Source organism: Oncorhynchus keta, chromosome 35, assembly GCF_023373465.1.
Source record: "Oncorhynchus keta strain PuntledgeMale-10-30-2019 chromosome 35, Oket_V2, whole genome shotgun sequence".
Classification (NCBI taxonomy): Eukaryota; Metazoa; Chordata; class Actinopteri; order Salmoniformes; family Salmonidae; genus Oncorhynchus; species Oncorhynchus keta.
The window spans coordinates 32,076,540-32,103,381 of record NC_068455.1 but is presented as its reverse complement, the minus strand read 5'-3'; the positions used below and the strand labels follow the sequence as shown (position 1 = coordinate 32,103,381).

Below are 26,842 nucleotides of genomic sequence, written 5' to 3'. Positions count from 1 at the left end.
CCTCCAGCCCTGCTCAATATGCCTTAGCTAGCCATTTTGGTTCACCTCCCACACATGCAGTGACCTCACCTTGTCTAAATGATGTCCCTAGAGACAAAACCTCTCTCATCGTCACTCAATGCCTAGGTTTACCTCCACTATATTCACATCCTACCATACCTTTGTCTGTACATTATGCCTTGAATCTATTCTTCCATGCCCAGAAACCTGCTCCTTTTACTCTCTGTTCCGAACGCACTAGACAACCAGTTCTTATAGCCGTTAGCGTACCCTTATCGTACTCCTCCTCTGTTCCTCTGGTGATGTAGAGTTTAATCCTGGCCCTGCAGTGCCTTTCTCCACTCCCATTCTCCAGGCGCTCTCATTTGTTGACTTCTGTAACCGTAAAAACCTTGGTTTCATTCATGTTAACATTAGAAGCCTCCTCCCTAAGTTTGTTTTACTCACTGCTTTAGCACACTCTGCCAACCCAGATGTCCTAGCCGTGTCTGAATCCTGGCTTAGGAAGGCCACCAAAAATCCTGAAATTTCCATTCCTAACTATAACATTTTCCAACAAGATAGAACTGCCAAAGGGGGCGGAGTTGCAATCTACTGCAGAGATAGCCTGTCATAGTATCCAGGTCTGTACCCAAACAATTCGAGCTTCTACTTCTAAAAATCAACCTTTCCATAAACAAGTGTCTCAACGTTGCCGCTTATGTAAGGGGCTTAATACGGTTGCATTCCAGCCACTAGGGGGTGCTCTAGTGAAGCCCATGGGAAATAAAGAAATATAGTGTAAGTGAATTGGGAAGAGTAAGAAGGAAAAGCTAAAAAAAGACTGTTAACGGCTCTTACCTGTGCTGACATGATTAAAAGTGCCGTAAACCGTACTTTTCGCGTTGTAGTTTATATGATAAGCTCATTGGAAGGGTAAACAAATTTGGAGGCGCCGCTAAGATTTATTTTCATGTGAGCACTGGCCCATATTCCTTGAACGAACAACGAGTGAGAGACATTGGGAGAGTAGCTAGCTAGCTATCATTAGCAGGCTAACCACCTAATCAAGTGCAGCTATCTTGCCATTGCCTGCATTGTCGTTGTTGCCACGAGTAGGACAATATGAGTCGAGAGAGGGAAACGTTGTTGGATGAAATGGAACAGAGTTTATGGATTTTAACTGCAAACAATTTACGGCACTTGTGTGTACGTTGTGGAATAGTAGATGACTCTGAAGTAAAAGGAAATTGCCATCAAGCTTTGCGGCGCAAATTGATGGAGGATTTAATGGAATCAGAGGATGAGGGAGTGTCTTGGCTGCTTCAACTGAAAGACGAAATCAAAGGAATATCGGACTCTGAGGATACTGTGAAAAGTCTGCCTACAAGTCCCAGCCAGTCAGCGCCAACGAGGCAAGTGGACAGCGAACCCAGCGGAGAGATGGGAGAAGAGGGAGGGGCTCCTCAGCCCAGCCGAGAAGTGGTCTCAGCTACAGAAAGGCACCAGCCACAGAGAGAGAATAGAGTGAGTATGTCCAGTTATAAAGACTTTAAAATTCATGGACAGATCGGAGATCAGAATCAAAAAGATAAGCTCAACTTCAGCAGCCAAGAACATCAGATTGAAAATGGATGGAGAAAAGGGTACCATGAATTAGAAATGATAGAAGCAGTAATCAGAGCTGTGAGCCCAGGGCTTAATGAGGAGTTAACTGGAGGGAAAAACAGACATGACACTCTATACACTAAGGCAAATCTTGAGGACACATTATGCAGAGAAGGATGCTACTGAACTGTATCACAAGTTGACTAAAGCAACACGAGAGCCGAGAGAGTCTGCCTCGGACTTCCTAGTCCGAGTCTTTGACTTGAGTCAGAAAGTGTTATCAGCCTCAGCCCTTTGCCCAATCAGGACTGAAATATGGCACAGAGTTAGAATGTCTGCAGGCCATTGTTACAGGATTAACAAATGATAATGTCAGGGCAGATATGAGAGTGCATCTCCAAAATATTAACACCAGTGAGGAACTGTTGCTTGAGAAAATGCTAATTGCCCAGGGCAATGAAAGCGAACGCATGCAAAAGGCCAGGATTTCCCGTAAGTTCACACCCACACGAGTGAACGCAGTACAGAGTGAGGGTAACGGGGATAGCGGAGAGGAATGTGCACAGGCAGAGCCCTCACAGACCACAGTCCGAAAACAGCAAGACTGACCACAACTCCCCTTGTCCCATGACACAGAGAGAGTGGGTGCCAACTACCCCAGCCACCACAGGACATTGTAATATAGCACAGCTCATTGGTAAAAACAAAATTCAAGTGTGGTGTTATATGGAGGGTGTAAAGACTCTAGCACTATGGGACACAGGGGCTCAGGTATCCATCATAAGTTAGGAATGGAGAAAATGTCATTTGCCACGCACACAAATTAGACCACAGGCAGAAATCATGGGCAATGCAAAGAAACTGGATCTGAGGGCAGCCAATGGCACTGAAATTCCCTTTCTGGGTTGGATGGACATTTGCTTAAGTTTGCTTGATTCCAAAGCTGAGGTCATTGCAGGAAAACAGTTGAGGATTCCGATATTAGTTACAAATGAAAGACTGGAGAAATCAATCGTTGGGTTTAATGTAATTGAAGAAATAGTTCAAACAAAAAGTAACAAGGAGCCCTCAGAGCTGATGTATACAGTAAAGATGCTTAGAAATGCACTTAAGCTAGGACAAGGAAAGACTACTCAATCTGCTTCAGCACTCAGAGTACACGGAGGAATGCTTGCTTCCAGCAGGCAGACGTGACGTTGTCATTCCAGGTGGACAAACAAAATGGATTCATCACTGTATCCCAAGAGGGGCTCCCTTAAATTATGAAATTGTGTTATTTGAACCGGACGTGAGAGTGATCTGGGGCCTGGACCTACAAAGTCAGGTTGTGAAAACATCAATATGGCCATCTCGAAAAGTTGACATTGCAGTAGTGAATGCTACCAAACATGACATTACCTTACCAAGACAAACATTGATAGGGACATTACAGAGAGTAGTAGCATGTCACCCAGTTCATGTGCCCAGTGGAGAAAAGGTTACTGTAGCACAGGTTCAGGACAGATCCCCACCGGAGCCTGGCCCTGTCAACGGTCAAATAGAGTGGTGGGACCCTCCTGTAGAGGTTCAGCACTTGAGCCAAGAGCAACAAGAATTAGTCAAACGGATGCTCAGAGAGGAATCAGCTGTTTTCGCCAAAGATGACATGGACATAGGGTGTATTGAAAATCTCAGAATGGAGATAACATTGGCAAAGAGATACAACAGTGTGCCTTGCCCCTTGTATGCTGAGGTGAAAAGCCACCTTCAGGGGCTCCTGAAAAAAAACTTAATCAGGAAGTCAACTTCATCATACGCATCACCTCTGGTCTATGTACGGAAAAAGGATGGGAGTTTAATACTTTGTGTTGATTACAGGGGATTGAACAAGAAGACTGTTCCGGACAGGCATCCCATACCCCCGTATACAGGAAATACTTGATGGTTTGGGAGGGAATTCATGGTTTACAGTTTTAGATCAAGGAAAGGCATGCCACCAAGGCTTTGTGGGAGAGGAGTCCAGAAAATACACTGCCTTCAGCACCCCTTGGGCTTTATATGAAAGGAATAGAATTCCCATTGGCTTCTCAAACAGTCCCTCTGCCTTCCAATGAAGCATGGAGGAAAGTTTAGAGGGGATAAGAGATCTGTATATCTGTATACCATATTTGGATGACGTTCTTACTTTTAGTCAGTCATTTGAACAACATGTGGAAGATGTCCGTCAGGTACTCAGACAGCAAAGGAAATGGGGTATTAAACTCAGGGCTGATAAGTGTGACCTATTCAAGAATGAGGTCCGTTATTTAATTGTAGCAGTGCAAGAACTGGTAAACAGGCCACCAACAAACGTGAGAGAGCTGAGGAAACTACTGGGGTTTCTAGGGTACTATAGGGGTTATGTACAGACCTTTTCACAACATGCTAAATGTCTCTATGACTTACTAGCAGTAAAGTCGGAGACCCCAGCATCTGGGAAATGAAGGACCAAGGTAGCTATGCAGTCGGGACAGGCTCTGCCCCACCAGAAAGTTATATGGGAGGATGCCCACCAGAGAGCATTAGAACACTTGGTGAGTGTGTTGACTAATCCACCTGTGCTTGCTTACCCAGATTTCAAGGACCCTTTTATCCTGCATGTTGATGCCTCCGAAGAGGAATTGGGAGGGGTGTTATACCAACGACAAAGTGGCAAACTGAGATTCATTGGATATGGCTCCCGCACCCTGACTCAAGCAGAGAGAAACTATCACCTTCACCCAGGGAAACTGGAATTCTTGGCCCTCAAAAGGGCAGGTGCTGAGCGGTTCCGAGATGACCTGTTTTATTCTCCCTCTGTGACAATGTGATAATAACCCATTGACATATGTACTAACTACAGCAAGACTGAATGCCACCGGTCATTGCTGCGTGGCAGAGCTTTCTGACTTTAATCTCACACTGAAGTATCGTCCTGGAAAGGTAAACACTGACGCAGACTTTCTGTCACGCTCTCCTTTGCATGCTGAACATTACATGGAAGAATGCACAGAGAAACACTCACTTGAAATGGTAAAAGCAACACTCAATAATGTTCAGACACAACAGAATGACTGTGTAACGTGGATCTCCACGGTCACACTAAGGCCATCAGTGCAAGATGAGCTGTCATGGTGGGGGGTGGGGACAGTTACAGACCGACTGTCTCCACTCGATATTATGCAGGCTCAGTTAAAGGATGCGGCTGTATGGAGAATCTTGGAACTGAAATGTCAAAGGACTAAGCCTAAACCAACAGAATGTCAACAAGAGTCATACAGTCAAACAGTTACTGCAAGAGTGGAACAGGCTCCATGTCTCACCAGATGGATTATTACAAAGGAAAACAGTTACTGCAAGAGTGGAACAGGCTCCATGTCTCACCAGATGGATTATTACAAAGGAAAACGGCAAAAAGGACACAAGTGGTGGTACCAAGTCAGGATAGAACACTGATTTAAGGGTACTTACACAGTGAAATGGCCCATCTAGGAACAGAAAGAGTGTTGAACTTAGCACGAGGACGCTTTTATTGGCCGCGCATGCAACATGGCATTGAACAGTTTATCACCAAAGTGTGTAAGTGTATCAAACAAAAGAAAACCAGTGTAATAACTCGGGCCCCAATGCAACATGTACGAGTTACAGCTCCTTTCGAGATGATTTCAATTGACTATGTGCATTTGGAGAAAAGCAGAGGGGGCTACGAGTACATTTTTAGATATTTTCGTTAACTTTACAAAATGTGCACAAGCCTACCCCACCAGAAATATGTCAGGAGAAACTGCAGCAAAAAAAAGCTTTTTGATGATTTTTCCCACAAAGTTTGGCTTTGTGTCAAAAATCCATCATAATCAGGGAAGAGAGTTTGAAAATCAGTTATTCAGAGCCTTGCATAACTGTACGGGAATAGCCTATTCCAGAACCTCTCCATATCATCCACATGGGAATCCGGTGGAGAGATTTAACCGTACACTGTTCTCAATGTTGCGCACACGAGATGAAGAGAAAAAGGCCAACTGGGGTGATTATCTGAACAAGGTCATTCATGCATATAATTGTACTACTAGTGATGCTACTGGGTTCTCACCGTATTTCCTGCTACTTGGAAGGGCTCCACTGCTACCTGTTGACCTTGTCTTTGGGTTACAGATAAAGGAACAGGAGAAATCATACCAGGATTATGCTAAGAAGTGGCAGCAACAGATGGCTGAAGCCTATGACATCGCCAGTAGAAACATGGAGATATCAACAGCAAAGGGAAAAGCCCACTACGATCAGAAGAAAATGAGTTCTGCATCGCAATATGCTCATGTCATGTAATTCTCTACCCTTTGAGGAACCTGTTGAAACACCCCATAGAGGTCTGTGGAGAAGGGAACCACCCCAGCAAAAGCAGCAAAATGGGGAGAGCGCTGAGTCTGAGAGCTCAGATGAGGATTCTTATCTGGTATTCATCAATAGGCCACATAGGGATGAAGAGAGCAGACAGAGTAGCACACAACTAGTATCAGATAATATTGGGGAAACAGGGTCAGGCTGATAGAAACTTCACTGTGAAGGAGTGCCAGCCAGTCCTCAGAGAGAGCCTGGAGAGGACAGGTAAATATGGAAACAGCTGAGGGCTCAGAGACTCAATCATCTCATGATGAAGTTGACACTGATTCATTGGGGTCACCCATGACCTTGACCTGCCGTTCAGCCCGGCAGAGAAGGCCCAGAGACATTCTAACCTATAACACTTTAGGGCTGACAAGCTCTGATCAGGATACCAACTAGAGATGTTCTGATGTGTATATATTTTATTGTTTACCTTTTCTCGTTTACCTACTAATCACAGTGTGATAATGTTTTATTATCAGTGGGGGTTGCATCTTTGCCCATAAAGGCAGACTGGACATGTCTAGATAGTTATATGACTGTTAGGCCAGTTTTCTCCGTTGTTCTCATGAACAATACTTACATCTTCTCTTTGTTTTGAGGCCAGTGAAATGTTTGTGACAACATTTAGTTTTTGCAGTGGGGTGTTTGTTGTAAGTGGCTTAATACAGTTGTATTCCAGCCACTAGGGTGTACTCTGGTGAAGCCCATGGAAAATAAAGAAATATAGTTTAAGTGAATTGGGAAAAGTAAGAATGAAAAACTAAAGAAAGACTGTAAACAGCTGTTGCCTGTGCTGACATGATTATCAATGAACCTACCGGGTACAACCCCAAATCGGTAAACACGGGCACCCTCATAGATATCATCCTGACCAACCTGCCCTCTAAATACACCTCTGCTGTCTTCAACCAGGATCTCAGCGATCACTGCTTCATTGCCTGCGTCCGTAATGGGTCTGCGTTCAAACGACCACCCCTCATCACTGTCAAACACTCCCTAAAATACTTCAGTGAGCAGGCCTTTCTAATCGGGTACCTTGGAAGGATATTGACCTCATTCCGTCAGTAGAGGATGCCTGGTTATTCTTTAAAAGTGCTTTCCTCACCATCTTAAATAAGCATGCCCCATTCATAAAAATTTGAACCAGGAACAAATATAGCTCTTGGTTCACTCCAGACCTGACTGCCCTTGACCAGCACAAAAACATCCTGTGGCGTACTGCATTAGCATCGAATAGCCCACGCGGTTTGCAACTTTTCAGGGAAGTTAGGAATCAATATACACAGACAGTTAGGAAAGCAATGGCTATCTTCAAACAGAAATTTGCATCCTGTAGCACAAACTCCAAAAAGTTCTGGGACACTGTAAAGTCCATGTAGAATGGGGAGACACTCTAGACCCAAACTGTTACAGACCTATATCTATCCTATCTATCCTAGCCAAGTTAACAAACAGATCACCGACCATTTCAAATCCCACCGTACCCTCTCCGCTATGCAATCTGGTTTCCGAGCTAGTCATATGGGTGCACCTCAGCCACACTCAATGTCCTAAACAAAATCAAAACCGCCATCGATAAAAGACAATACTGTGCAGCCGTCTTCATCGACCTGGCCAAGGCTTTCGACTCTTATCGGCACATTCTTATCGGCAGACTCAATAGCCTTGGTTTCTCAAATGACTGCCTCGTCTGGTACACCAACTACTTCTCAGACAGAGTTCAGTGTGTCAAATTGAAGGGCCTGTTGTCCGGACCTCTGGCAGTCTCTATGGGGGTGCCACAGGGTTCAATTCTCAAGCTGACTCTTTTCTCTGTGTACATCGATGATGTCTTTCTTGCTGCTGGCTGGTGAGTCTCTGATCCACCTCTACGCAGACGACACCATTCTGTATACTTCTGGCCCTTCTTTGGACACTGTGTTAACAAACCTCCAGACAAGCTTCAATGCCATACAACTCCCCTTCCGTGGCCTCCAACTGCTCTTAAATGCAAGTAAAACTAAATGCATGCTCTTCAACTGATCGCTGCCCCGCACCTGTCCACCTGTCCAGCATCACTACTCTGGACGGTTCTGACTTATAATACGTGGACAATTACAAATACCTAGGTGTCTGGTTAGACTGTAAACTCTCCTCCCAGGATGGCCCTCGCTTCATATTCGTCGCCAAACCCACTGGCTCCAGGTCATCTATAAGTCTTTGCTAGGTAAAGCCCCGCCTTATCTCAGCTCACTGGTCACCATAGCAGCACCCATCCGTAGCATGCACTCCAGCAGGTATATTTCACTGGTCACCCCCAAAGCCTATTCCTCCTTTGACCACCTTACCTTCCAGTTCTCTGCTGCCAATGACTGGAACGAATTGCAAAAATCACTGAAGCTGGAGACTCATATCTCCCTCACTAACTTTAGCATCAGCTGTTAGAACAGCTCACAGATCATTGCACCTGTACACAGCCCATCTGTAAATAGTCCATTCAACTACCTCATCCCCATATTGTTTTTTTGTTTGTTGCTCCTTTGCATCCCAGTATCTCTACTTGCACATTCATCTTCTGCATATCTATCACTCCAGTGTTTAATTGCTAAATTGTAATTACTTCGCAACTACGGCCTATTTATTGCCTTACCTCCCTAATCTTACCTCATTTGCACACACTGTATATAGATTTTTTCTATTGTGTTATTGACTGTATGTTTGTGTATTCCATGTGTAACTCTGTGTTGTTTGTGTCGCACTGCTTTGCTTTATCTTGACCAGGTCGCAGTTGTAAATGAGACCTTGTTTTCAACTGGCCTACCTGGTTAAATAAAGGAGATAAATATATATTTTTTAAAGCTGGCTCGACAGGCTGCCATGCCTCAGCGGGGTCGATAGGCTCCCATGCCTCAGCTAGGTGAACAGGTTCCCGTGCCTCGACCGAGGCAACTGGGGAGGTCTCAGCCGGCTCATTGGGCTCTCACACCCCAGCCGGTTCGTCAGGTTTCTGCGCCTCAGCGGAGGTGACCGGTCGGCTCCTGATCCCCGGGACCGTCCCTTTGGTTGGCAACCTGCGGCTGGACTCGCGCGCTGGGGAGGGAGTATTGCCACGTATACTCTCTCTCTGGCACTCTATGTCGACATGCTCCAGCGTCTCAGCCGGATCGGCAGGTTCCCGCGCCTTAGCAGAGGTGACCCGTCCACCCCTGATCTCCGGGATCGTCATTTTGGTCTGCGTCCTGCGGCTGGTGCCGCGGGGAGGGGGTACTGTCACGTGTGCTCCCTCTCCGGCCTCTAGGTCACCTGGCTGCTCATTATTGCACACTCCTGTCACCATCGTTACACGTATCAGCGCATAATGACACTCACCTGGACTCCATCACCTCCTTGATTACCTGCCCTTTATATGTCACTCCCTTTGGTTCCTTCCCCAGGTGTCATTGTTTCTGTTTAAGTTTCATGTCTGTGCGTTGTTCGTGTTTCTTGGTTAGTATTATGTTCCATTTATTTGATTAAAACCCTCACTCCCTGAACTTGCATCCCGACTCCCAGCGCACACGTTACAGGAATTGTAAATATGAAGGACACTTGTTTTAGATCTATTTTATGTTATAACCTTTAGACAAATGTGAAACCAGTCATATGGCAGAAAACTGAAGCATATCAACTTTCCCGCAGTAGAGTTTATGAAATGCTGTGGCTTTCCTATTTCTATCATGTTAAAATATTAGCCACTATCAGTATCGGCCGTCAGTAAGCCTAAAAGCCACACATTCAACTGGCAATTTACTGTTAGTTCCATTCAGTTGGTATAGCCTACATTATCATTGCATTTAATTATATTGTTTTCTTTACCTTCATTTGCTTTCTCTGTAAACGCAGCCATGGTGGTGCGGTTGTTGATGACGATCCTTAGTAACAGTTGATAATATACAAAAAAAGTTGTGACAGTTTGAACCAGACGCATGGTGCAATACTTGGCCATGTCGTTCCATGGTTAGTATTCTCCCTATAATAATAATTCTATGTCTAATCTATTCCAATCTTCCAACATTACCATGGGTTGATGAATGTGGCAATTTTCTGAATGAATCAAACCACTGTTTTCTTTCATTCATATTATTTATCCATTATTTTATTTATCCATTATTGTACCAGGTATGTTGACTGAGAACATGTTCTCATTTGCAGCAACTACTTGGTGAACAGTTACAGGGGAAAGGAATGAGCCAATTGTAAACTGGTGATTATTAGGTGACCGTGATGGTTCAAGGGCCAGATTGGGAATTTAGCCAAGACACCTGGGTTAACACCCCTAAGATAAGTGCCGATAAGTGCCATGGGATCTTTAATGACCTCAGAGAGTCAGGACATCCGTTTAACGTCCCACCCGAAAGACAGCACCCTACACAGGGCGGTTTCCCCAATCACTGCCCTCAGGCATTGGGATACTTTTGTAGACCAGAGGAAAGAGTGCCTCCTACTGGCCCCCCAACACCACTTTCAGCAGCATCTGGTCTCCCATCCAGGAACTGACCAGGACCAACCCTGCTTAGCTTCAGAAGCAAGCCAGCAGTGGTATGCAGGGTGGCATGCTGCTGGCATAAATGTAAACCATAAATGGTTCTCCAAACCATTTTTTTTGTGATTCATAAATACTTTCCTAACCCTAAATAATCCACAAGATCAGAGCATTTTCAAATCTACCAATTGGTGCTGAAACGGTGACGAATGTGCAGATATTTAAATGTCGTTCTTTTATTGATCCCTAATATTCTGAACCAGTTCTCTTGATATTGTAACGACCCTGGGTTTATAAGCGCGGAAATCGACATTACCACACGAGCATGCTTTTGTGACCTCGGGCTCGAAGGTCGAGGGTTCGAGACCTGCTCCCTGCTGTTTCATTACATTGGTGTCGGAAGTGATCGGACCTTGCATCCACGACAGTGTGTGTGCTTTGCCGGGGAGCACGTTCCTGTAAGACGTAGAGCCACAAGCTAGCGCGAGGACGTGCTCTTTGAAAGGAGGGAGTAGTGCAACGGCCCTGGGTTTATAAGCTCAGAAATCGACTCTACCGCACAAGCATGCACCGTTGATAGCGCGCGGGACCTCGGGCTCGAAGATCGAGGGTTCGAGACCTGCTCCCTGCTGTTTCATTACAATATATTCTAGTGAGTATGTTGACAACATTCTAACTAAAAGGTACACAGTATTTAAAGGGATGGCTTAAGATAAATGTAATGAAAACTCCATGAGAAAGTCTGTTGGTTTTCAGAGGTTGAATGAAATTGAATCAGAGCGTGCAAGGTAGCCACACCGTGTTACGTGACAGAATAAGGTAAGTCTGAATACCAAATACTGAGTAGTGTGTAGGAAATGCGTAAATTCCTAAGTTGGAATCGGCCCCTAAGAGCTTAGTGCCGTGATGCCAAAATAGCCTAGCACACGTCTGGCCCCTCACTGTCCCTTCCAGCAGCCCTGACCAGATACTTGGCACAGGTTAGGCCAGTGCTGCATCTCTCCATGTGCAGTAAACCTGCAGCCCTGTGGACTGGTCAAACCATGACCATGTTTAACAGTCCTCTCAGAACACACAGTCTTTAACAGGCCCCTGCTAGTAAAGCCAGAAGGCCTCCAGGAGAACTGCTGTCCCGCAGTGGGACTCCCCCTGACACCACGCCTCGGGTCAGATGAAACATCGTAAATCCAGTCCCAGTCTTTGACATTGAACCAGGCCCTGGGCCCGGCCTGCCTACCTTCTCTTTGACGCCCCTGTGCTTTAATAACTGGTAAAAACAGCTACACTCCACACTGTTTACAGAATTCATAATTCTCCATTCAGGGTGTTTTGTATCACACAGAAACTTGAGGGACACCAACAATCAGGTATGTATTAAAGATGGGTAGGACAAGAGCGACTAAAGGATTCTGGTCAACAGATTTCATGTGTGAAGACTGAACTTTGGCCCAGTCATAACATATCCCCCTTTAATGTAATCAAATGAAGAACACTCAGGTTTCTAGAAAAAGATAGTTGGCAAAGAGCTCTAGAACTTTCCCTTTCGTCATTAGCTGTGTGATTTAATATGAGTGCTAACGAATGGTGATGCAGACATGGTTTCTTCCACTCACCTCTCTTTGGAGATGGTCTTACTCTCCCGCTTCCAAGTATTCTTAAAGTCGCTGCAGAACTCGTACCAGAGCATGAAGACGTAACCGGGAGCCACCTCCTTCTCCCCAGACTTTGGCTTGAGCCCAAAGTAGCTCACCATGTCCAGGAAGCTGTGTGGGAGAAACAGAGGGAAGAAGAGAGAGACGGGCAGTGAGAGAACATCTCACTGGGTCACAGGGGACAGCCGGTAGCGGAGGCTCCATTATCACATTGACCTCCTCTATAGCCTGGAGGGGAACAGTGCCAGGGGTCACCCCCCCCCCCACCCCCCACACACACACACACGTGAATGAATTGCCCCTTGGGGATTAATAAAGTTGTATTGTATTGTACACACACATTGATTACGTTCATCCAACTTGCTATCTGAGACATCAAGTCCAGTAACAGTAGAGACATAAAGATATTCAAGATTCTCATTCAAGATTCTCAGCCTTAACGAGATGAGAATCTACGCCCTTGTATGGCAGATCCTCAGACTAATTCAATTGTAACCGAATCTAAACTCTCCACAAGGCTCACAGCAGTGCTCAAAGGGTTTAAAAAGCAGCCTGCTCCTCTGGGGCTTTCTCTAACCTAAACATTGAAAAAAAAAATGTTTTGCCCAGCCTGTCGAGCGCTTGATATAGAGGCACAATGATTCAGGAGATGCTCCCAGATTGACACAGAGGTTTTGACTTCCAGATGGTAGGTGGCTGTTGCGACGCTAATGTAAGACATGTTGGGAGGGGAGTGTTGGGGGATGGGGCAATGTGCGCGGCAGACGGCTGCTCCCACATACTAGCCGCTTCCCATTCCCCAGATATCCGTCATGTGCTCCTCCGACACTCCAGTGCTGGGGAAGATGGTGCAGTAGATCATCCTCGTCTTGACTCGTTCAACAACCAGACTAGGCCAGGCCAGCGGAACCCAGGAGGAACAGAACATACCAAATTGACATCCATTCTGTAGGCCTTTGTAGACCCGACCAGCACGGCCCAGCGTGATTAACTAGGCTCCTTTTGTATTGGCTCCTTCCCTGACCCTGGGTCAGGTGTCAGAGCTCACACAAATCACACACAGTCTGTAGTGTGGTAAGCTTAGCTCTTTTCCTTACTCTCTCTGTCACACACGCACACGCACACACACACACACACACACACACACACACACACACACACACACACACACACACACACACACACACACACACACACACACACACACACACACACACACACACACACACACACACACACACACACACAAAGACACCACACACACACACACAAAGATAACCCGCACACACACTCTCACACAAAGACACAACACACACACACACACACATATATACACACTCTGAGTCCTACAAGCACATACCACGCACTTCTGGAGGGCCATGACGCACCTGCCGTGAGGCCATTTATTTCTGTACCTATGTTCAGCATTCCTCACTGGCGGATAAAAGCCTGGGCAACAGGGAATATCACATGGATATTTGGACGGCTAAGATAACATTCCACACAACAGATTCGAAAGGGAAACTCTCCTGTGGTCAGCTGTTACAAAATATGTTTCTTTAACGGCGACGAGACTTCTTCAATAGACAATGGATAATGTATAATAGAAGTTGTGACAGTTCAAATATCCCTCCAGCTAACAACCCTTTAACCACATAAGTATGTAAGCAGCACACACGCTGCAGTCGTTTCATATGAAATTGAGCATGATGAGGGAGGGGAAACGTAATGGTCCATTAACTGTGGACGTATCAGGAAACCTCAGGGAAACTGAAACATAAAAGAAACTAATTAGGATTGCATGTTCAGGAAAGGACCTCATTGCTCACTGCATAGGGTACCCGGGATATTGAGCAAGAAACTCACGTTACATCTCTGAAACTGTCATAAACTGTGTATCATGTCAGCTTTCCATAAAGTCATTTTGCCAACCAATTGACAAAATTAATGTAATTTCTCTACAAAGCAAATGGTCCTTCCTATGATGATGGTTGGCTTCAGGCCATAACAGACAAATTCATTCCCGTTCCTTAAGGGGTTGACCCTGTGTTTCAGTAGCTGGCAGTGATGATGTGATGTCTATGAGCCTTATTAACACGGGGCCCTAATGTGTGGCTGTGTCCGTGGGGTAGATGCCTCATCCAGGACAGATGTGAGGGCCGGGGCCCACCCACACCCCACAGAACAAACGGTACACACACACCACACCACGGCCCACCGCCCATATTCATCACCAGCGTGTCACTTTTATGAGGTGCGTCCCTGGGAACCTGAGAGGCCCCCCCCCCAGCGGCAGGCAGCCCCGGACTGTTTGGATGAAATTAAAGGCAAACTTCATTAAAGGCTAAGGGCTGTCAGCCGTGGGACCCTTTTGATCAATATCCCCAAGTTCAAGACCTTCATTACACTGGTGTCAGTCACACAGTCACATAGAGAGATATCATAATACCACCAGGAGAAGGAGAGAGAGAGAGAGGAAGAGAGGAAAGCGAGAGACAGAGAAAGAAGGCAGAGGTAGTGAGAGAGAGATGGAGTGAGAGACACAGAGAGAGAGAGATGGAGAGACCCATGCATTGCCAATCTGAGTGCTTCTCTTGGCTTGAAATGGAAACATGAAACAGGGGTGTTTGGAAACATTGGCTGAGTTGTAGTATTGTCCAAAGCAATCAACATCTTACAGTTTATAGTTTCCATTTTCCAGCGTCAAGCATCCTTTGGTTTCTCCTTCATGTGCTTTTCATGATTTATTTTGGAATCTGGAAAGTTACGATTTAAAGCAAACAATTCTGGTCTCTATCTAAACAAGGAAAAATAAATCGATTTGCTTTGTTTGTTCTTTCTAGTGTGTTTTTCCAATATGACATTTTCCAGATATGTTTTTTCTCTGACACTAGTTAAACGTCTGCCAGTTGACCATTTCTTCTTAAATAAGGTGGGCCTTATTACAGTGACTCTTAGAGTTTGTAGTACCAAACACGGAAGATAAGGCCCGATAACAACTAGAGTGGAGTGAGCACAGTGTGTGTATGTAGGCATGGCGGGTTATCGGCATTGGCACAGTGTATGTGAGTTTGGTGCGTGTGTGTGAACATGTAAGCGTAGTGTCTGTGTGTCTGTCTCCATAGGCAGCCCTCCAGACAGCCCTTCCCTATCTCGGGGCTAGTCTACATTGTGCCAGGTTATGACCTGGAGATTGTACTGGTCCTGTGTGTCTTAGTTGGTAGAGAATGGCACTTGCAACACCAAAGTTATGGGTTCAATTCCCACAGGAAAACAAAAGTATGAAAATGTATGCATTCACTACTGTAAGTTGCTGTAGATAAGAACATTTGATAACTGACTAAAATGTACTAAATGACAGAAGAACCTGCATGGCTACATGACATCCACCATCCATTATACTTGGCTGAGTTCCCTTCTGTATGTCAGAAGGTATTACAGAGGTATGCAAACAGCCAGGTCAGGAAATACAGAGCTCCTCTGTCATACAGATATTACACGTTGTTTGGTCTATGACCTCTAGGTTAATTGTGTTGTGTTATATTAGAACGGACAGAGACGATTCATACCTTTTCTGTGCAGCTTTGAGCCGATCGTCCTCAGCAGTGTGGTCCTTTTGAACTGGAAAAGACAAAACAACAGCATGGATTAGATGAATACACATGGAGTAAACAGACCTATGTGTGAGGCAGTATGGGAGGCTTGGAGGTCACAGTACATACAGTAGTGGGAATAGATATTTCCAAATGGAGGTAAACTGAGGTACATCAATGACACTCCATGCAGTCCCGCTGGTACAGATGGGGGTCCGGTGGGTACAGATCTATCCTCTCCCAGGAGGAGTGTCAGGGTGAAGGGTCATTAGCATGACATGTCTACGGTGGTGGCGCATGTGGTAGAGGTGTCCATGGATTTCACTGTGGTGAATTGTAAGAGGTGAGATGTTTGTGTGTGAGTGTGTTGATGAGGAGTGTGAGGTGGTGGTGTCTGGGGTGGGGGTGTAAGGAGAGGTCTAAGTGTGGACTGTGTGTTGAGGAGGGGAGAGGGGCAGAGGTGCGTAGCAGGGGCACAGGCAGCACAGCACAGCGCAGGGCTGAGGAGTGAGTGTATGAGGCTTGGGAACTGTAGGCTCCTGTGGACTCCTGCCATGTAAAAGTGTCTAAATGCAAGGCAGATGTGTGCGGCGGGCCAGGGCGAGGTGCAAGAATTTATCTAGGGCCAGAGAGTGCCTGTGATCTCAGATTTATTGCATTTTCCAGATTCATCCTTTTTACAATGATGGGGGACCTTTCCCACTTGAAGATTTAAGAGGGGGAAGTCTCCCAAAAATTGTTCAAAGGCAGGTTTGGGGGTCTTTTGGGAGAGGGTGAGCTTAAGCTGCTACCACCCCTTTTGCTTTGCTTTTTTTTTTACATAAGCAGGCTGATTGTCTGAAGTAAACCTAATGAAGGGAAGGGGTGGCCATGGCTGGGATTGGGGAGGAGGGGGGAGAGCCATGACCAATGGCGTTAGGCCCAGCGGGGGGTTCAGGCTGGCGCCTGAGGTCCTCTCTGGTGCGGCTCTGTGTAGAGGTGGCACCAGGCCGGCCGGCGCTCTGAGAGAGAGCGGCCCACAGAGAGAGAGAGAGAGAGGGGGAGAGAGAGAGAGAGAGAGAGAGAGAGAGAGAGAGAGAGAGAGAGAGAGAGAGAGAGAGAGAGAGAGAGAGAGAGAGAGAGAGAGAGAGGAGAGAGAGAGGGAGAGAGAGAGAGAGGGGGGGAGAGAGAGAGAGAGAGGGGGAGCGGCCCACAGAGAGAGAGAGAGAGAGAGAGAGAGAGAGAGAGAGAGAGGGGGAGAGAGAGAGAGAGAGAGAGAGAGAGAGAGAGAGAGAGAGAGAGAGAGAGAGAGAGAGAGAGAGAGAGAGAGAGAGAGAGAGAGAGAGAGGGGGGGAGAGAGAGAGAGAGAGAGAGAGAGAGAGAGAGTGGGGGAGAGAGAGAGAGAGAGCGGCCCACAGAGATAGAGGGAGAGAGAGAGGGGAGAGAGAGAGAGAGAGAGAGAGAGAGAGAGAGAGAGAGAGAGAGAGAGAGAGAGAGAGAGAGGCCCACAGAGAGAGAGAGAAAGAGAGAGAGAGAGAGAGAGAGAGAGAGAGTGAGTGAGTGAGAGAGAGAGAGAGAGAGAGAGAGAGAGAGAGAGAGAGAGAGAGAGAGAGAGAGAGAGAGAGAGAGAGAGAGAGAGAGAGGCCCACAGAGAGAGAGAGAGAAAGAGAGAGAGAGAGAGAGAAAGAGGATGTGTGAAGTTTCTCTTCCTCCGCTCCCTGTGTAAACATGAAACCAGTAGTGGCTAACTAGAAAGTTATGAGACGCTCATGCTGAGAAGGACAATAAATTAGGCCTTTAAAACTCTGACACACTTTTCCAAACCACTGGTTTACCAAGCAGTCAGATAACAAAGTGCTAGGAAACTACATACATAAGCTGTGTTAAGGACCTGGAACCTCTCTGGGAAAAAACACACAATCTTTACTGCATCAGTGACTACAGCTCCGTGCTATAAAAATGTTTTGATGTGTGTATGCCATTTCCATACATACTCAATCAAACATCAAAAGGAGCTGTAACGTGTATGTGTGAAAGTTTGTGTGTGTGTGTGTCGATAAATCTCTTGTTCTCGGAAACGATAAATATACCTTGCTCCTTGCCAGCCCTAATCTTTGAACTTTGCTAAGCTGTGCTGGTTTTCGTATTGTTGTCCTATCAAGAGGGAGCTTACGGCCTCCTACTACCATAGCACAAACAAGCACACTTGTTTTCAAAGCCTCTGCCCAAGACAACATAATTAGCATTGTTTGCCAACACAGTGAAGAGCTCAGGATTGTGCATATATGACCAACCAGATGATTATGACCATAATAGCCTGGTGGGGAAGGGTGGTGAGCTTAGCCTGGTGGACACCAGTGTGCAATGGGATCTTTAGTGACAGACATCTTAAATTAGGGCCCGACTGCACCCTTTGCAGGGCAGTGTCCTTGTCGCAGCCCTGGGGCATTGGGACCAGAGGGAGGAACATCTCCCTGGGCCAGACACCTCTCAGCAGTAAACGTAAAGGAGAACACCTCACAGAGTGAGACTCAGCCGTTAAAGGACTACATGGCATGCCATGTTAAACTGACACTTTCCACTCAACACATAGTTATTTGGAAGAGTTGAATATTAGTAACTGGGTTCTGATTCATTGACAACAAAGAGAGCTTATTGAACAACACATGAAAGCCCATAGACCACTAGACAAATAAAACATGACAGAACTAGAGATTCAAGTGGGAAAATTAGTTTTAAATTAGTCATGGAGTGTATTCACTACTCAAAATGTCCCCGAAGGATTCAAAGACTTTCTATTAAAGTGAGAACAGAAAGGTGGGTTTGGCTCATTGTTTTTGTAGAAAGTAACAAAACATTCATTCAACGCTAATAAAGAGTTCTGAAGGAAAGGGAAAATACTTCCTCCCAAACTGCTGAAGCATTGAATAAATAGGCTAACTGAGTGCTGCTGAAAGTTAGGGACTCAACATTTCAGCATTCTACCCAAAAATATATCATGAGAGGGGGAGCAGTACTGTATATACAGAAAGGAAGCAGAGGTGGTCATGGGTAATTGCAGAGTAATGCCTTACAAGACAAAGGCTCAATGGCTTGGAGCTGTAGGAGCATTGTAGGAGCGTTGTAGGAGTGTTGTGAGATCACAAGCAGGTTTGCGAGGCAGGGCCTAGGGCGTTGGGGTTCAACTGTGGGCCCTGCTGAGAGGGAGCAGCCTGCCGGCCCCCACAGCCTCCACACAGCCTCCCAAGCAGTTCTGGGTCAGCGCTCCACAGACACGATCACATGAGCTGCTCTGCTCCCAATGCCTCGCACAGGAGCAAGCACGGAGTGCACTATGACAAACAGACTGTCCCTCCTCCATTAAAAAAGTATACCGTACGTATGAGATAATTCATACTGGCTCCCTTCCTACACATGCTTGGTTATGGTTATAGCTGTCCATCAATACCAATGACGACATTGATGAATAAGATGAATAATGGAATGGACATCTCTTACACGAAACCTTGCTGCTTCACAAGTAAAGTGCAATTGCTGGAGGAGCTCTGTTTATTAAGAACGGATTATACGTTTCCCACTGGAAAGTTTATGTTCAAGATGTTTTTTTGTAAACCAATACCAGTTTGTAGCCAGTGGCAACGACAATGGTTTAAAGACCTTTCAAATATTCTGTGATATTGACCAAGACGACATGCTTGACACACTGGAATGTTAAAGGGAATAAACAGTCTATAATACGTTTCCGTTTGCAATATGTAACTAGGAGACAAGGATACCAAGGCAGACTTTGTTCGCAATGAATACAGTACTCGAAACATCTCTATGCTGAAAACACTTCCCTGCCTCCAGTTCTCACTCTCTACCTCCCGACATGTGGATGCAATCTCTCCGCGAGACCACTCATTTACATATTTTATAGAAAGACCCTATTGTTTCCCAATATTCTCTGTGTGCCGCAAGTCATTTGTATATTTTGCCCTTCAATGGAGTAAAACGTAGATCGCCTTGTGACACTTTTGTTCTCACTAGTACTTTGGAGAGATAAGAGGTTGTTGAAGATGTTGGCAAGGGAGAGAGAGGTGGCTTCCCTTTAAGCAACTCCGATGCCCTACCAGACCTATAGAGGGCCATAGACCTGAGGCAGTGTTTTTGTTAATAGCCTGCTCTTTGTGGCTCTTTGTGGTATGCAGAAATGTGGGAAGGCCCTCACCTCGCCTGTGTAAAATTGGTGAAGGTGGCAAAATTGCATGCAGGTGGTTGTTAGCTTGCCAAGATGCTTGAGTTGCAGTCTGTTTGGTTGATGTTTACCCACAGCGAGAGTGATGATAGCTTGATCGTTTAAAGCAAATGAACTGTGTCCAATATTGTGAGAACATTGCCACTGTGTCCAATATTGTGAGAACATTGCCAAAAGCACCACTACATACTGTTTGAGACAAAATGCAGAGTCCTAGTTGGCACTCATTCAAATGAGGAAGAGGTTCTGTATGCATTATGTTGCTTTTTAGTGTCACGAGCCTGGTACCTGCTCTGTATAAGCCTGACAAGGCACCTCTCCCTCTGTCTGCATGCCACGTTGTAATGCATGTTCTGAGCGGATGTGTTGCTGCTATGTGAACAATAACTCCTGGGAATATTTACACAGTCATTTCCAGTAAATCAGGGATTACAACGCGTCTTTGTAAACTCCTTTCCTCTCCCTTTCACATTCCCATGATCAATAGTAATCACAGTTGAACCTGTTGGCCAACGGAGGAGCACTCCGAGATGGATGTCCACTTTCTCTTTTGGAACACTATGACATCTGTGCTTCCTCATGCTGCATACCACAGAAACCTTACAGGAGCCCATGTCTGCATGATGGAAGTAGATAAGCGTTATGCTTTCTATGGAAGCAGCTTTACTAGCTGACTGACTGGCTTTGCAGGGCACTGGAGGGGGCTGTCGGGAGGGAAGGCTCTGGGGTGAAGATGCCCAGTGGAGGGGGAGAGGTGGAGGGGATCAGAGTGTCTCTGTCTCAGTGTAGTGTGTCCCTGGCTGCCACGGTGGTCCCCAAAATGTCCCACTGAGTACAGCCAGCCTTTACGAGGCCTCAGCCAGGGATGTCCTGCCAGCTTTATAGCAGTCATGAGTACAGGCAGCATGTTAAGGGCAATGTAATCCCCTCTGCAGGGTTAGGCTTTAGACTCTTGTCCCTGTGCTGTCAGAAAGGCAGCCCCCTCTAACTGACGCTGGGCCTGGGCTCCACCATTACACAACTAACCGCCTGACAGGGAACAAAAAATATATAGAAGAGCTAAATTACAGCTTTGGGCTTTAATGGTCCCTCTCAGTGTTTTGGAGGAAGGCAAACAGGACCTCTAGTTTCTCTCTGAGTTTGGTTTCTTTACTTGACATTCTCCTCAGCAATAAATAGTCTATGTGGAGAATGTTTAATCTCTGGAGAACAGTGGGTTCATTCTCCATTCAGAGAAGTGACAGGCTGGCTTAGAGACATGACAGAGGGAGTAAATATATCATCACTATCTACTGGTAGAATTTGGGAGTGTGTCACAGAGCATGATTTGGAGGGAGGAGGAGGGGGAAGGTCGTCTCATCACTCAGTCCAGTGGATGGGCTCAGGCCTCTGCTTGACACAGGCCTCTGCTTTCCTCTGATGCAGTGAGTGATATCAAACATTCAAGAATTCTAATTTCCAAGAGCTGTCATTACAATCGGTAGAGAAGAAGTGCCCTGTGGAGGCCAAGGGGAGAGTAAACACATCTAAACACCCAATCAGGCCAGAACCAATGTATCCTCTCTGGCCCCTGGCTTTATTATCTCTCTCACTGGGGATCAAACAGCCTTCGCTGCCCGGCCTGGCTGCCTGTATTAGGTGACACGCAATGTTTTCAACCCCCTGAGTCTGCTGGAGCAACATCTACTAAAACAACACATAGCACCCCCTGGTAGTCAACACACGGGGCCTTGTCTCCTCCTCTCTTCGGTTCTGGTTTGTTTTACTCACCGGTCGAGACGAAGGCCTCCATTTTCTCCTTGAAGGGCTGGAGGTTCTCCTCGGAGGAGTTAGCACACACCTTCTGCACATCCTTTTCACACGCTGGGGGAGAGAGAAGGCAGGAAACGTTCAATATTGGACATTTCTCAGCAGGAATGGATTTAAAAAGCTTTGGCCTGGGGTGGGTGGAGGAGAGAAAGTGTGAGAAAGAGTAGACTGTGTCCTATGGTGTACTGAGTGAAATTGGCATTTGTTTTTTTATTGTCAGAGCCTCATCATTGGGCTAAGGTATAAAACAATAACTAGCGTGCCCAAACAGCAAATGTAGCACATTAATTAATGACATGTGAGAGTGGGTATCACGTTTCCAACACTTTCATAAGTTAGTTAACCAAAGCCTGCCGAGGGGAAACATTTGAGGGAAAAGAAGTGTGTGAATCTCCTCCAAAACATCCCAACCAGATGGCTATTAAAGAGAACTGGCAATCACTTTAAATGAGCTTGGTCTGCATTCAAAATGGAAACAGAGATCATGTTTCATTATCAGTAAAGCCAAGTAATAGTCTTTAAAGGGGCTTTAACACCATTTTCTGGGGGAAAAAATAAGAAATTGATTATAAATCTTCATCAACATATTCAATAGACAAATTATGGAAATATAGTTTTGTCCAAAGACTTTAGAATGGGAGTAGGGTGTTCAATCTGTTACTCTGAAGAAATTACAGGAGATAACACATAATATGTTAAAGCCACAGATACTGGGGCATCTCTGTTCTAGCCATAGGTACTGAGCCAGCCACCCAAAACATTGAGTGTATGGCCCACTAGCTAGATGGGACATTTTTGTCACGACTTCCGCCGAAGTCGGCCCCTCTCCTTGTTCAGGCGGTGTTCGGCGGTCGACGTCACCGACCTTCTAGCCATCATTGATCCATTTTCCATTTTCCATTGGTTTTGTCTTGTCTTCCGACACACCTGGTTCCAATCCCATCTATTACATGTTGTGTATTTAACTCTCTGTTTCCCCTCATTTCCTTGTCTGAGATTGTTTGTTGTATGTAGGTGTTTATTGTATATTCTGGTGTGCGACGGTTTTTGCACACTCTAGTTGTTATTTTGTATACTTTGGTTTTCGAAGGTTTGATGTTTATTAAACAGCTCCGTTTTTACCAAGTTCATTCTCCTGTGACTGACTTCCCTGCCACCAGCACACACCACATTACAGACCGTACTATGGAGTCAGCAGGAGAGGATACCCCGGCAATTGAGTTGGAGGAGCGCGTCCTGGAGCATACAGATATGCTTCACCATCTTGGCGTTGCCATGGATCGCTGGGAGGGACAGGCGTTGTCCAGACGATGGACCGCTGGGAGAGACAGGGAGTTCTTCCAGCGCCTCCATCAGCGCAACCGGGGTCTCTCTTGAGCGCTCTTTTCCCGCCTGAACCCAGTGGGATCCGTCTCTCCTTGCCCCAGGAGTATGACGGTAGGGCTTCGAACTTCCATTTTTCTTTACTGCAATTAAACCTTTATCTGGCCACCGTCCACCCGGCTCCATCGGATCGTGAGAGAGTGTCTGCCCTCGTCTCGTGCCTCACCGGGAGAGCCCTGGAGTGGGCCAACGCCGTATGGAGAGAGGGAGATGCGGTGTTGGACAACCCGCGGCGGGTGAGCACCTCTACCATCTGAGGCAGGAGACGAGGAGCGCCCAGGAGTTCGCCCTGGAGTATAGGACCCTGGCTGCCGGCGCGGGATGGAGCAACAGGGCCCTGATCGACCATTATCGTTGCAGTCTGCACGAGGAAGTCCGTTGGGAGCTGGCCTGCAGAGACACCAACCTCACGTTCGATCAGCTGGTGGACCTGTCTATCCGGCTGGACAACCTGCTGACTACTCGTGGACGTCCAGATCAGGGTCTGGTGGTTCCATCCTCCCGCACCACCACTCCGATACCTATGGAGCTGGGAGGGGCGGTGCACAGGGAGATCGGAGGAGGTTCCCGCTCGTGCACCATCTGTGGCCGCAGAGGTCACACTGCCGGTCGGTGCCAGGTTGGTTCCTCTGGGAATCGAGGCGGCAGGCAGGTTGCTCTGGCGTCACCCCATGTGAGCCGGCACAATTCTCTCCCAGAGACCTCTGTTGCACATATGTTTGTCTGTCACTTTTCCTGAGGCGTTCATGGATCTTCTGGGGATCTCGGTTAGCCTTACCTCAGGTTTTCACCCTGAGAGTAACGGGCAGGTGGAGAGAGTAAACCAGGATGTGGGTAGGCAGAGATGCCCAGAACTCGCTCCGCTACTCCTCCAAAAACCTCACCCCCTTCCAGTGTGTATCAGCCAGTTCTGGCTCCTTGGCATCAGAGTCAGACCGAGGCTCCTGTGGTGGACGACTGGTTCCAGCACGCGGAGACATGGGACGCTGCTCATGTCCATCTTCACCGCACCGTGCTGCGCCAGAAAGTGGCCGCAGACCGTCACCGCAGTGAGGCCCCGGTGTTCGCACCAGGGGATCGGGTCTGGCTCTCGACCCGAATCGAAGGGGCCCCACATTACAATTTTATTTGATTTATTTAACCTTTATTTAACCAGGCAAGTCAAGAACAAATGATTATTTTACATTGATGGCCTACCCCGGCCAAACCCTCCCCTAACCCGGACGACGCTGGGCCAATTGTGCGCCGCCCTATGGGACTTCCGATCACGGCCGGTTGTGATAAAGCCTGGGATCGAACCAGGGTCCGCAGTGACTCCTCTAGTACTGAGATGCAGTGCCTTAGACCGTTGCGCCACTCGGGAGCTGACATGCTGGCAGTAGATCGCCCTGTCCTGTTCTGGCTTTCCCCAGTGGGACTGTACATGTGGGTGACGGCTGAATGTGGAAGCCTTGTTTGTTGTTTGCTCTGGATGGGCCTTTGTTGTCCTGCCAAACCACCTAGCTCACACGGGCTCAAAAGAAACGGCCGATGACTTGACGGAGCGCGAGCCAAACTATTTAATTTCCTCCTAACAATCAACATTGGATGATATATACAGAGCCGCCTGCCAAAATAACTTCCTCAAAGCTGTAAGTCATAAAGCTGTGCAATAAATACCTTGCGTTGGTTATTACTGCATCGCTTAATGTCTTAACAACACAACAGGAACACTGTTTGGTCAGAGTCTAAGACTGGTTCACTGGTTTCCACAACAATCAAGAAGGATGTATTAAGAACAGGTGAATATGCCCAGTGACCCACTATCCTTTTCCAGGTTCGGAGGAAAAGTTGCTCTTGAAAGGTGAGGGACAACTTGAACTACCGCACACTTCTTGAGTAAGCAAAGACACTATTCCAATCACATCATCCACAGCTGAGAGGGACAACCATGACACACACCTGATCATGTGATCTAGCTCTAACACGACTGAAAATATCCTACTTTTAAAAAACTATTAGCTCCCTCACACATTAAAATCCCCCTGTCTCAAGTGGGCACAGTAAAGGGTGTTCAAAACAGCAAGACTACAATTCAGAGGCGGCTCCCCTCCAAAATGTGGTCCAGACAGCGTAGGCCACAAGAAGGAATACCAAATAACATCAGCAGCTGCTTGAAATAAAACCCCAGTGGGCCTCTGGTTTAGGACATTGTCTTTCAGTGACAATGCATAATCACGGAGGGTTAGTAGAAGGAAGAGGAGGAGGCAGAGGAGGAGGGAGTGAGCTCTTTCTAATGCAGAAGTCACCTGGGGATATACTGTTTAACAGTAGTATTACAGTTTAACAGTAGTATTACAGTGTAACAGTAGTGTTACTGTTTAACAGAAGTATTACAGTTTAACAGTAGTATTACAGTGTAACAGTAGTATTACAGTGTAACAGTAGTATTACCGCTTAACAGTAGTATTGCAGTGTAACAGTAGTATTACAGTGTAACAGTAGTATTACAGTGTAACAGTAGTATTACCGCTTAACAGAAGTATTACAGTTTAACAGTAGTATTACAGTGTAACAGTAGTATTACAGTTTAACAGTAGTATTACAGTTTAACAGTAATATTATAGTTTAACAGAGGTATTACAGTTTAACAGTGTGTATTACCGCTTAACAGTAGTATTGCAGTTTAACAGTAGCATTACAGTTTAACAGTGTGTATTACCGTTTAACAGTAGTATTACAGTTTAACAGTAGTATTACAGTTTAACAGTAGTATTACAGTTTAACAGTAGTATTACAGTTTAAAGTTTAACAGTAGTATTACAGGGTAGCAGTAGTATTGCAGTGTAACAGGACAACTGAAGCCTGCTCTGCCTGCTCTGTAAATATGTCCATTATCTTCTCTAGTTGGCCAGTGAGTGTTCATCTGGGCTCTCTGTGCCCAAACAACCATATCAGTTTCCCTGTGGGCACAGCAGCAGAGAGAGAGAGAGAGAGAGAGGGGAGAGAGAGAGAGAGAGAGAGAGAGAGAGAGAGAGAGAGAGAGAGAGAGAGAGAGAGAGAGAGAGAGAGAGAGAGAGAGAGAGAGAGAGAGAGAGAGAGAGACTTCACTTGAGGCTCTTCTTTCAGAGGAAAAAACTCTGTCGCAAAAGACTGTCACGTCATGGTCAGACAGAAGCGGACCGCACTGCTACCGTCAGCGTTGTTTGTCCTGTCTGGCTTTCTGTCCAGTCAATAGGACACAGGGGACCTGTCTCCCACCACAGACACAATGCTGCATGCTGGGAGACAGACAGAAGCTCCCTACCATTTCCAGCTAGGGTCAGCCCACATACAGACAGTGGATTCAGCATTATTGTGGAAAGTGACTGATATCTATGTGTAAATCAAGATAAAATGTATCTTCATTTACAGAATTACTCATCATGAACTGTAAGCAATACATGAAATGCCCACACATATTCCTCAGTATCCAAATACATGTAGAGGGATCTAGTTCAAAACCTTATCATCTGTGATGTCCATGCAGGTTTATTTGGATTTAGAGAGGTGATATAAGACAGATATGATGGCAGGAAGATTTGATGGCCATATAATCAAGGGTTGCCAGACACAAACTGCTTGTTGTTAATACTGTAGTAAGGCATAGATACATGACGTCTACAGAGTTTGTACACTGGAAGCACGCCCACTACATGCTGTCTGTAAGGACACTGGGCTTGCTGGTATGCCAGAGTATTGC

General features: G+C 46.3%; 1 protein-coding gene across 5 annotated transcripts in view; it reads right to left on the bottom strand.

The window, feature by feature from the left end:
• The window catches only part of LOC118368345 (formin-like), a 117,548-nt gene that overhangs the window by 17,539 nt on the left and 73,167 nt on the right, over positions 1-26,842 (bottom strand). For all 5 annotated transcript variants that reach the window (XM_052496894.1, XM_052496895.1, XM_052496893.1 and 2 more), the window contains 3 exons: positions 21,700-21,792; positions 15,690-15,741; positions 12,082-12,231 (listed from right to left, as the gene is read on the bottom strand). In XM_052496894.1, the coding sequence (XP_052352854.1) occupies positions 12,082-12,231; positions 15,690-15,741; positions 21,700-21,792 (295 nt within the window). The remainder of the gene's footprint in view (positions 1-12,081; positions 12,232-15,689; positions 15,742-21,699; positions 21,793-26,842) is intronic.